A 12,657-nucleotide genomic window follows, 5' to 3' on the forward strand; every position below is an offset into this window, starting at 1 on the left:
CCTCAAATATACAGTATTTTACTTTTTGTTTAGTATATTTACATTTATAGATCATTTCATATAATATATATTTATGGGAAATACAATATTCCTATTAATGGCATGTTTGTATTTATTGCATTACTATAGTGCCACCATTATGCAGTGGCTGCGTGCTCACCGTAAAGGACACATCTCTCCTTTTAAATGATTTGTAAAAATGATAGCACCGTAACGGGCATTGATCCCTCTACAGCCGCTGAGGTCTAGAGGAGTAAAAGGGTTGAATGCCACTGACGGGTAGATGTATGAAGGGAGATATGAGCCAGAGGCGGTGGCCCATGGCAACCAATCAGCACTGAAGTAACATCTATAATTTGCATAATATAACATTATACAGAGCGGCTGATTGGTTGCCATGGGCCACTCCTCCTCTGGCTCTCTTCTCCACTGTTATCACGGCTTCATACATCTACCCGTATGTCCCAGCGTGGAGCTCACAGTACCTGGCTGATGGCTGCCCTGGGATCCATAGTGTGTCTAACAATTCACCATGTTGTATTTGCACACAATACTAACCGGTTGTTCTTGTTACTTTTTCCTTTGCATCTTGACATTTCCCTCCCTGACACTTCATAGCATGATGATGTGGAAATCACTGAGCCTGTTGTAACACCTGAGGTATATTAACTCTATTAAACATTGTTGTGTTTTATGTTACTATTTCTTTACATTTTGTGGTGTTTGCATTTTGTTATTCAAAATATCAATCTACGACCAATCGTCCCGCTGACACCACTGATTGACCTGTAGGATAACAAGTGCCATAAATGAATATCTTGCGGTGTGCCCCAACATTTCCACACGCCGTATCGATTTCTTTTCCAGCCTACGAAATTCAGCAAATAGTATTTATGCCCTTTGTGTCTGTAGCTGGCAGCGTTTGTTTCATTCTTTTTTTAGCTTAGAGATTTAGGGACCGGGGTGCCCGAAACTGTACAACAGCTGCACAGCTCAGGGGGCCTGATTCAGGTTCGGACAGAGCAAGCATCACTGCTGCTTACTTGGAGGCAGAGGTGATGCTAATGTAGGGTAATGCAGCAGGAGGCGTGTGGTATAAGTAGAGGCCTCCTGCATGCTCCTGCAGATGCCGCATCGATTCACCATTGGCTGGCGGAGTAACCCGTGAGGTAACACAGACCAGCCGCCACGTCTCCGTCACTAGGCCAGGAAATCTCCGTTGTAAGATGGATAACCTGGTCCCGGCGCTCCCACAAACAGGAAACGCTCCTACGTTTTGGGTAACCGAGACCATGACCGATCCCCAAACGGTTGTAGTCTGCGGCTACATAACAAGCGACCTTATAGGACCCTTACTGCACATGGTCAGTATAGGTCCTGCGCAGGCACAATGTACTGAGCATCTGTACCCTGCCACATTTACCACAATGCCTCCAGACCTGAATCAGGCCCAGAGTTAGTAATCGTGTCAATAAACTGTAACCTCGGCCTGGTACACAGGGATCAAGGGTTCCAACGCTGCCCCAGACACTACTGGGCTTGCACGAAACACTGGGAAAATGGCTGCCTTGCGGGATTTGTGCAGCATTGCTGTTGCCGATGCAGGGCCTCGTAGGGTAAGTATTGAATAAACGGGTGTGCGGTGTGGTGTGCACCACACACACACAAGAATTATAATATGTTACAATGTTGGGGGGGGGGGGGGGGTAGTACATCTGCCCCACAGTTCGGAAAGTGACAGGAGCAGGTTGGTTTCTACTTTCTCTCTCCAAGTTTAGGGAAGTCTCCCCCCGGTAATAGTGCTCTCTGTATGCCATCCATGCAGTGGGAATTACGGCAGTGTACAGTTATGGGATACGCAGTGTATTATATCTAGCGCTCTGTCTAAGTGACCTGTTCATGTCTCTCCATGTCAGTGTAACGCCGATCCCAGGTACCAGACATTGCCGGGAAAACTCTCTCGTGCCACTCCCAATGGGTCACATGACGGCTACAGGAATCCCGCATCCCAGAATGCTTTGCACTTCAAGAGCGAAACCAACGGACTGCAGAGCTTGCGTAAGTCATGTATTTATTGGCGTAATCAGGGCAAATGCCCAAATTACTCTGACTGGGCATATCCTAAATATCAGTTAGGTATTTGCCCCGATAGTGAGTAACATAGCGTATATTCAGTCAGTAATGCTTAGCACTGGTATATACACTTTTAGAGTCATTAAAGTCTTTTGTTGACATAAGTGGAATTATTAATTAGAGGCAGAGGGGGAAATGTACTAAGCTGGGAGTTCTATGTCACATGTAATGTTGCTATGGGCAACCACTCAGAATCTACTTATTTATTTAGCACCTTCCAGAAGATAGTATCTGATTTGGCAAGCGAAGGTGTATCCCATAGTAACCACTCAGATTTTTGGTTGTTATAGGAAACAGATTATATATATTATATTAGAATAATAATAAGCATACAAAAGAATAGAAATCAACTCACCATTTATGTGCAAATTCCTTCACCAAGTGACGCTGTCAGGGTCGCGCGGCAGGCACAACGCCGCCCCTGGCGATGACGTCATCACTGTGCTCCCACACCAGTACAAAAAAACTTTATCGACTGCAAGTTTTTTTTGTACTGGTGAGTTGATTTCTATTCTTTTGTATGCCCTGATGAAAATAAGATAAACTTATTGAAACGTTGGCTTAAGAGCGCCTGTGGCTGTGTCCTTCATTCAAGTTCCTGAGTGCCGCCGGATATTGTCTATTTGTGGGGACCGAGTGCTCCTAATTGCATATATACTTTAAGTTACTAAATACAAAGAACTGAGTATCTGTGACTTTTAAACATTTGATCTTTCTCTCCTCTCATTGCTCATCTCGGCTTTTTCTTTGGTCTGATTCTTCTTCCTGAAATTTCAACTTTCCTTTTTATTTTCTCTCCTAATTTGCTATTTTCTGATTGGTGTATAGATATCAGCAGAAGCGTCAGTGCCCCAGTAATAGGTACTGTACCCGCATTGGCTAACATCGCATGTGTGTGCCATGGTTGTAGGCTTACTGGATGAAATGTAATAGGATGAGAGATTCAGAAAGCGAGAGATTTGGTAAGTGATCTCTAGGGTTTTTTTTTAAAGCAGCAATCATTTACACTGCAAAAAGCAGTTTGATTTTGCAGTGTAAATGATTGCCGCTTTAAAACTCCCTGGAGATTTCTTACCAAATCTCTCACTTTCTGAATCTCTCACCCTATTAAATGTCACCCACTGTCTTCTTTAACTTACTGGTCCCACTTTCCAATGCAGTGTTCTAGGAGTGGAGAATTGTGCTTTTCTTAATACTGTTATTAAGGAGATTGTAGTTATCACCATTTTATCTGGTTCCATTGTGACCAATTGGGTGCAGCACAAACCAACATACAAAAAATAGGTTGCATTAGGTCTGAGCTTCAGAGCAATTAAACTGAAGTAATTATGGGTGAGCACATTCCGTCATTCCTAAATGATCTCTCCATTCATAATATTAACCTGATTTAGGGGGTTATTCACATTTGTTCAGACCTCCGTGCATTCGCTACTTAATATAGAACCTCATGTGAGTTCTAAACACCTACGGTATTTAAAAGACATGTCAAAACATATGAGCCTGTCATTTATTTTGGTAGATATGACGCCATCAATTTTGTCCATGGTACTGAGCACTAGGAATGGGATTCCTGCTCCATGCTTGTGTGTATATATCTGTATAACACATACAATAACTCTGCAATGGGCAAATCGATCTGATCGCAAAATAGGCATAAAAGGAGCAGCTGCCCCAGTCACTTCTGCCAGGTACTGTACACACCGCAGACACTTATGTCCTAGCCGAAAGAGCCCCCTCTCTAGCATATGCCACCCCTCCCCCTCTCTAACTGAATATAAATAATATGGCGTTCCCAGACAGACAAATCTATTTCCTGAAAAAGAATAGAGAATAAACGGTGCTACTTGGAGGAAAAAGTAGAGAAAACAATTAAAGCAAAGTATCGCCAAGCATAAAAATGTTACATTGTGTATAAATGAATATAATGTCTTACAACAACAAATCTAAACATTGGGTTTACAAAGCCTGTGTAGAAATTAACTTGGGTTGAGGAATGGTGCTCCTCTCTCTAATGGGTTTGGAGCAGTGTTCCCTCTAAGCTGTGCGCGTGTGCGCGCGCACACAACTCGCCGAGCCCGCGCACAGACATTACAACTGAGCGCACAAAGGTTAAAATCTTGTTTTAGTGTGCCACGAGTTTAATAAGGTTGAAAATCACTGCTATAGTCTATATGTGTGGTGTGTGAAGTCTGTAAACATTCAAATTGCTTTATTAACTCAACAGAACTCGAAACCTAGGCCTGTATACGTTATGTGACGCACAAAAATGTACATTTCCTTCCAAAGTTGCACAGCCAATATCTTTTTCTGCACAAAGCCTTCGTAAAATTAGAGGGAACATTGGTTTGGAGTCCTGTTGAAGACCTTTTATAAGATGGACACTTTATATTGGGGTGTTGGTTTCAAAAAGTTCGCAATGCTCACTCACAATTTTTGGTTCTTGTGTAGTTTCTGACGCCAGCATGGCGCTGTGCTACTTCCGGGTTCTACGCTCGCCAAACTATCTAAAATAAAGTAACTTAACTCTATGCCAACGTGGATAGTTCATACCCCCACTATCCACATTGGCATGGAGTTGATTTTAGATAGCGTGGCAGCGTAGCGAGCCACCGAGCCCGTAGCGTGGGCGAGCGAAGCGAGCCCCGCAAGGGGACTCAGACGCACGGCGCCATGCTGGTGTCGTGAAACTACACAAGTACCCAATTTTTTGTAGGGTCCTGTTGGTGCTGCTTGTTGTTTTCCACTAAAGACTAAGGGGCCCACTGCTGCCCAAACCAGCAATGAGTTATTGTGAACTTGGGTTTAGGCGGAGGAGGGGGTACATTTTTGTACCTGGGCCCACAACGCACAAATTCCGCCATTGCTTAAAACGTTGGTCGTGCCCAAACAATTCAGCAGGTTATCCAGGTCCGCTCAGATGTGGAAGTGGTGTGCTCTTGCAAATTAGGTGCATGATGTGCATGGATTGTTGGATTGTTAAGCCTTGATAAGCTTGGAAGAGTAGCACTTTAAAAAATAAATAAAAAAGAATGTTTTTTGTATTTATTTTCCTGATTGGTGTCTAGTATGAGTTTTCCATACAAAGTTCATAGAAGAGGAAAATTATATCATGAAAACATTGCATTTAACAAATCAAAACTTGTAAAAGATGCTACCCATTTCTTCTGTTACAAATTGGATTTACAGATAAAAAGAGGATGAAACCTTTGTCTCACAATCTACCTTTACGCCTTAAGCTGGGGGAGTGGCTGTAAGATGGGGGAGTGGCTGTGCAGGCCAATAAGAAACCACAAATATGCTTGTTTCATTCTACTGTTTCCGCATGCAACTCATGAGCTCATGTCTGGTACATTTTGTTGACATGGACCGTCAACATTCATCATGAAACTGTTGACATGATTATAATGTCAACAAGACATCCTTGGTGGTCTAGTAGTGGCTTGCATATCCAGCTGATGATGCCTTATGGCCAGTGTCGACATTTTAACAATGTTAACGCTTTTAAATGCCAATGTTGCTGCGATAGATGTGCAAAATATCCGCTAAAAATGCCGGGGCCGTAGTCCAGGAATATGAATCGCCGTTAGCAAATGATCTAAAGTCAATTCATTGAAGTTTAGTTAAATATTGCGCCCAAAGAAGGAAAAAAAATAACAGTAGCTGTGAGTGGCGCTGGCATTTTAGTGATTATTTTGAACATCGCTCACAAAAAAAACCCTGGCACTCAAAAGGTTAACACCATAACTGTCATTGTTATAAAAGTTGACATTTTGACTGCACCTTTGGACTCTGATGCTGGCGAGTTGTTGGTAGCGTTTTGTTTTGTCACCTACACAGAAATCCTGCTTTATAGTTCAGTAAAACAATGGAACTCAAGTATGTAGGGTTTCGTAGCTTTTAAACCAGGAGTATATGGGTGTCCCCACCCCATGGGGCCAAATTCATAGATACTTTGTAGGTTTTTGAGGGGCAAAGATACGTACCAACCATGACCCGGTCATTCTGTCTGTGATACTAGTGAGTATTCTAAATGATAACTACACCATGAAATGTCCTGCTTCTTGCTGTAGGACTTGTCTCTGTATATAGAAGAGAGATGACACTAACATTTAGTATGTAACTATTTACTTACAGTGGTTGTAATATCGTCTAGGGCCCTGTCCCCAGTGTCCTCACCGACAGCCCCTTGGTGCCAGTGACACCAGACATTAGCAAAAACACATCTCCGCGCGCTTAGTGTTGGCTTTCATTTCACAAGAAGCCATTGGCAGTTTCCGTCCGTCCTCTTGCCAAATATTTCCCAGAATAATAAAAACCAAAACGATCTTGTTATTTAAAGGTCCACGTTCACTAATCCACTGTCTGAGCAACTCGATAACGAATATGATATATATATATGCAACAATCACAAATATACAGTATATGTTTAAGTGTTCCTGTACCATGGCAGGATTGCTTGTACTCGCTAGCTAGCTGATGTAGGCACATGCATTGTGTACTACTGTAGTGTTCATTCTAGCACCCATGCAGTTCCTCTTCCCTGCCTGGGGTGTCGATGTCTGCTGTGCTGTTTCTAGCACAGGTCTGGTTTGCATATCAGTGCTGATATACAGACCACACTGTGCTAGAAGCACTACAGCAGACAGTGACACCCCAGGCAGGGAAGAGGAACTGCAGGGGTTCTCAAATATGGCGGGTGCTAGAATGAACACTACTACTGTACATCCAAAACCAACTTAGGGTCACCCCTATTGCCCCCCCTGGCTGGGCTCAGTTACAGAAGCAGATATATCGCACCGAGCTAATAAAGGTCTCATTGGGCCTATGAGGAGGGAAAGCCCAATGTGCACATTCTGGGCAATGCTGAGAGTAGTAGTAGTAGGAGCAGATTCATCCTGCTCTCGTTCTGCAGTGTCCACACAATGTATGTGATAGTAGGGTGGTCACTGGTGCTGTCGCCATCGATGGCGATACTGCAACCAGCTATCGATAGTCACAAACTATGAGATTGATACCCATTGATAACTTTAGCTATCAATGGTCATCCGTTTTCTTTGACTGTCAGGCCAGTGGCCAATCAGAATGTGGGGGCGGGGCTTCAGGGTTGTCGGGGAGCAGAGCTATGTTCCGGCACCTTGGAGATAAAAAAAAAAAATCAAAACATTGGTTTTGCTGTGCCATCGATGTAGGGAAACCATCTGGTTCTCCAACATCGATGGCAAAAGTATTCAACACTGGCCATAAACCATTGATTAATTTGAATCACCGGTGGTCAATGGCCATCCCTATGTGATAGACCAGTGTACCCACAGCATAGACCAGGCTTTCCCAATCACAGTCCTAAAGGCACCCTAGCAGTACAGGTCTTAAGGATATTCATGCTTGAGCACAGATGGTTAAATTTACAAATGACGAAGGTACTAATGAAGTCATCTGTGCTGAAGCATGGATATTCTTAAAACCTGGATTGTTGAGGACCAAACACTGGAGCAGATTATGTTATTACTATTTATATATTATCACCCTACATGGCAGCCCTTTACGAAGAATATGTTAATCAGTATCCAGTCAGAATATAAGTAACATTTCTACATGTTTATAATATCAACATTAATTATTAACACCAGAATTCTGACCATATATTTGTTTTGTTTTTAAGATTCAGGGTAAGGCTCCAACATGTAAAAAAAAAAAAAAGTATAAGTGTGTGACTGTCGACATTGAACATGTCCACTTTGAATGTAATCCCATTGCTTGTCGACGTAATGTTCATGCCGACTGTTTAGCGAATCTAGTCTAATACTAGGTGCATAGTATAGGGACATTTTATATGAAATGTAGTAAAACCTATAATCAACCTGTAAAGTATATGTTTATTGGTTATCTAAATGTTCTGGTTGGTCTCTGATAATAATGATGATGATGTGCTGCGTGTACTTACATGGTCTTCTCTGCCAATCAGGGGAGACAGAAAACAGCCTGGACATCACGTTTAATGACCTCTCCTCAGGCACAGACTCTGGCCCACGTTCCCCTCTCTCTCCCGAAGGCAAGAAAAGCCCAAAAGGCATCAAAAAATTCTGGGGAAAGTAAGTTTTTGTAGTTTTACTGTCTGGTTACCTTCCAAACACGACTCACACCGACCTGTATATACATCAGTTTTATCTTTAGTGGCCTCATCTGTGTCAGTAATACCCCTTTCACATCGCAAAAATAACCCAGGTCGACCCGGGTCTCTGTGAGCTGGCAAAAGAGCCTTTTTGAATTTCCTTGGTCCAGCAACCCGGCATTCTGACCCGGTTTAATCCCAGGTTGGACCCGGGTTGCTGTGCTGTGTGAACATGTAATCTGGGTCTAGGGACCCGCGTCCTATTCACTGATGATGCATCGCAGTTCCACCCGGCCCCTGTCTGGCGCCAGCGACCTCACTTATTGCCAGGTAGCTGTGGGGAGTTATTGCCAGGTAGCTGTGGGGAGTGCCTGGTCGTTTCCGGGATGGACCAGGGTTCAAATCCCAAGTGCGACCCGACATTTGCAATGTGAAAGGGGTATAAATAACCAATATTATTTTTGAATGCAGCCAATCTGTACCGTGCTGTTCTTTTATGAGGTGCGTGTTTTTTGGTGGACTTTTGTGTTTTATATACTTTTTGTGTGTGTGCTTTTCTAAAACTTTTTCTCCATTTCAGAATTAGAAGATCTCCCTCAGGACACTTCAATACGGATGAATTAGGATTGTCGGAATTTAAAAGAGGGGGCATGCGGGCGACAGCGGGGCCCAGGCTCGCCAGAACAAAAGATCCCCGGAATAAAAATAGGTAACTGCTACGTATTAGCGTATCTGTATTTGACCATTTTAAAGATACTATATTTTTTTTTTTTCCATCAATATATTTTATTGAATTTTTCCATCAATACAAAGAAAATGGGGTACAAACATGAGACAAAAATAAAATAGATAAGTAAAGAAAATAAAAGGTGGAGGGGGAGGGGGGGGGGCAGGAACCGGGGTATGGGATGCACACAGTATCAGCATAATTATGTAAAATATAATAAAGAACACAACAAAATGACAAAGGGAGAAAGAGTCACTGTGGAGGAGAATTACAAGACATACAGTAAGGCGTATGCCACCGGAGCATCAAGTAGTAGGGGGTTCATTCAGGCTAAACTGCAGGGGGGAAGCCTTGGAAGGTTGGGTTAGCAGATTCGCTCCTTCACCTTCAGTGATGTATGTATGCCAGGCCATCCATTTCACAATTGGGGAAGAGGGTGTAGAAGAGTATGGTGTATATTCGGTTTCCATAGTAAAATGAAATTGGATTTTATGGAAGACTTTTATCAACAGGGGGGGTAAGGGTTGTTTCCATGCTTGGGCTAATGTGGCCCTTGCCGCGATACACATTTGTCCCAGCAGATATCTACAATGGGGTGGGACCTCAGGGGGGTAGAGATGTAGTAATGCTATCGTTGGGGCTGGACTGAGGGAAAGACCTGTAACCTTGTTGATCAATTGAAAAACCTCTTTCCAGTATTCACTCAGTAAGGAGCATGACCAAAAAACATGGTAGAGGTGACCCACCTCGCCGCAGCCTCTCCAGCAATATTTGGAGCAGGAAGGCCAGTAGGTATGTAGCCTATCAGGTGTGAGGTACAATCTGTTAAGTAGCTTGACATGCATTTCCGTGTGGTTTAGGCATCTGGACATTTGAAATGCTGAACTATATATACGTTCCCATTGGGAGTCTGAGATTGTAATGGCAAGATCTCTCTCCCAGCGCTGCTGAGCGTTGGATTTTTGAGATTTCGGTAAATTAACAATCACATCATACCAGAAAGATATTTCCTTCCCCGTAGGAGCTGATGTTAAACGGGACAGAATAGAGTGGGCTATAGCACTGGGGTGGTGACTGGGACGGGGCAGGCTCTGATACCAATGTCGGATTTGAAAATAATGAAACAGTTCTTTGGATGGGATGGAAAAGCGGGCCTGGAGCTGGGGAAAAGTAAGCAAGATATGTCCATCTAATATGTCACCGAACACACGTATATTACACTGGAGCCACTGGGATAAGTTCAAATTGGGAACCAATTTAGTGATAGCTATCAGTGAGAGTGCTGCGATTGGGGGGCTGAAGTCAGGTAATTTGGAAACTAACCTGTCCCATGTGCGTACAGCAAAGGAGGTAGAGGGGAGTAAGGGTAGGTTCACAGGCCGTATGTGTTTAGGTGTCCATAGGATATCTGCAATGGGATATGTGGAGCATTTAGTTTGTTCAATTGCTACCCAGGGAGATGTGAGGGGATCAGTTATCCAATATTTCAGTTGAGCTAGGATACAGGCATCCTGATATGCGGCTAGATCGGGAAGGGCCAAACCCCCACGGTGTCTGGGTAAGACCATACGGGAGTAAGCCATCTTAGGTGGGCGGGATTTCCACAAATATTTAGTGAGTATAATCCTACATTTGTCCAAATATTTTTTGGGAAAACTAAAGGGAATTGTTCTAAATAGATACATAAGCTTTGGTAGCAATGACATCTTAAATGCCGCTAATCGACCTAACCAAGAGATTTCATAGGAGAGCCAAGAGGAAGTTAATTTTTGTAGGGCAGTGATGAGGGGTGGTAAGTTTACATCAAAGGCCTCTGAGGTGGAGGGGGGGATGTGAATGCCTAAGTATATAATGGATTTGGTGTTCCAGTTATATGGGTAGAGGGAACGTAAGTTTGCCACTTCTGACTCAGGTAAATTTATTGGCAAGGCATCAGACTTGGTTGTGTTTAGTTTATAATAAGAGATTGCACTGAATGTAGTTAGAAGATCGTGGAGCTGGGGGAGAGAGGAGGTTGGGTTGGAAATGAAAAGGAGGACATCGTCCGCGAAGAGACACAGTTTATGAGTGGTCTGTCCGCATGTCAAACCTGGGAATTCCCTATCGGCCCTAATTTTTGCAGCAAGGGGTTCCATCACTAATACAAAGATCAAGGGCGAGAGAGGGCAACCCTGACGGGTGCCATTAGATATTGGAAATGTGTCCGACAGAAAGCCATTACCAAACACCCGGGCTGTGGGGGAGCTATATAAGGCCATAATAGCCGACATTATTTGACCGCCGAGGCCGAACTTAGTCAGAACAGCAGTCATGTATAGCCAATTCAGCCTGTCGAAGGCCTTTTCTGCATCCAGTGAGAGCAGCAGGAAGCCCTCATTGTCCGGAAGGGAGTCAATCAAATTGAATACCCTACGGGTGTTGTCTGAAGCCTGTCTGCCTGGCACAAACCCAACTTGATCTGAGTGTATCAGGGAGGGTAAATAAGCATTAAGTCGGGTCGCAATTAGTTTGGCGTATAATTTAACATCTCCGTTGAGTAAAGCAATCGGACGGTAATTCTGACAAAGGGTGGGATCTTTACCGGGTTTGGGGATTGTAATTACTCGGGCCTCCAGCATCTCCACAGGGAAGCTACCGACACGAGTCACCTCATTAAAGAGCCCAGACAGCGTCGCGGATAGCAGGTCCCGAAACGCTCTGTAAAACTCATTAATAAAACCGTCCGGTCCAGGGGCCTTATTATTAGGAAGGGAATTTATGGCAGTATCAATTTGGGATGAGGACCAGGGGGCATTCAGCTCTTCTAATTGATCTGTGGACAAGGAGGGTAGATCTATTGAGGAGAGGAAGTCCTGGATAAGTGCGGGAGTAGGCTGCAAAGTAGAGGCATCCGTATTCAAGTTGTAGAGCTGTGTGTAATATTGTGCAAATTGATTGGTAATATCTAAAGGATTTGCTAGTTTAGCACCCTGGGGGGAGAGGATGTATTTGATCCGATTACGGGCCTGTTGGGCCCTAAGTTTCCGGGCTAGCATCCTGCCCGGTCTATTCCCCACCAAATAAAATTTCTGTCGAAGTCTATTCAAGGCAGTTTGGGTTCTAGCAACCAGGAGTTTTTGTAATTGACTGCGAAGTTCGGACAGTTCTTTGCGGAGTTCTCTAGTAGGGAAACGTTTGTTTTTATCTTCAGCTGCCTTGAGCTTAGATTCTAAAGTAAGTTGGAGCTGAATGGCTTGTTTTTTAAGCATAGCCCCAGCTTGAACAGCAGAGCCACGGATAACTGCTTTAAAGGCGCACCAGTGAGTCTGGTTAGACGTCTCAGAGGGAGAGTTGGTAGCCATAAAAGCAGAAATACTATCAGTTATGATTTTTTTTGCAGCGCTATCTGAAAGCAGGTGAGGTGAGAAGCGCCAGTGTCTAGGAGGTAGGGGCGACTTGGAAAGTTCCCAGCGCCACAGTAAAGGAGCATGATCTGACCAGGAGATGGGCATAATATCTATTGCACCGGCGGACTGCAGAGTCCACTTATCGCATACAATCAGATCTATACGGGAGTACGAATTGTGAACTGGGGAGAAAAAGGTATAATCTCTTCCAGATGGATTTTGGATACGCCATATATCATAAAGGTCAAATTCAGCAAGGAGATTCTGTAAGGCTAAGGAGGGGCCGCTTCGGAGTCTGCTAG

At 43.8% G+C, this 12,657-nt stretch overlaps 1 protein-coding gene across 9 annotated transcripts in view; it reads left to right on the forward strand.

The window, feature by feature from the left end:
* PPFIBP2 (PPFIB scaffold protein 2) overlaps positions 1-12,657 on the forward strand; it is a 172,549-nt gene that overhangs the window by 140,873 nt on the left and 19,019 nt on the right. For 8 of the 9 annotated variants that reach the window (XM_083164330.1, XM_083164335.1, XM_083164327.1 and 5 more), the window contains 4 exons: positions 619-660; positions 1,917-2,058; positions 8,096-8,222; positions 8,823-8,951. In XM_083164330.1, the coding sequence (XP_083020456.1) occupies positions 619-660; positions 1,917-2,058; positions 8,096-8,222; positions 8,823-8,951 (440 nt within the window). The remainder of the gene's footprint in view (positions 1-618; positions 661-1,916; positions 2,059-8,095; positions 8,223-8,822; positions 8,952-12,657) is intronic. The other variant, XM_083164329.1, reaches the window with a different exon arrangement.

The sequence above is a fragment of the Crinia signifera genome, chromosome 11 (assembly GCF_055691185.1).
Source record: "Crinia signifera chromosome 11, ASM5569118v1, whole genome shotgun sequence".
Classification (NCBI taxonomy): Eukaryota; Metazoa; Chordata; class Amphibia; order Anura; family Myobatrachidae; genus Crinia; species Crinia signifera.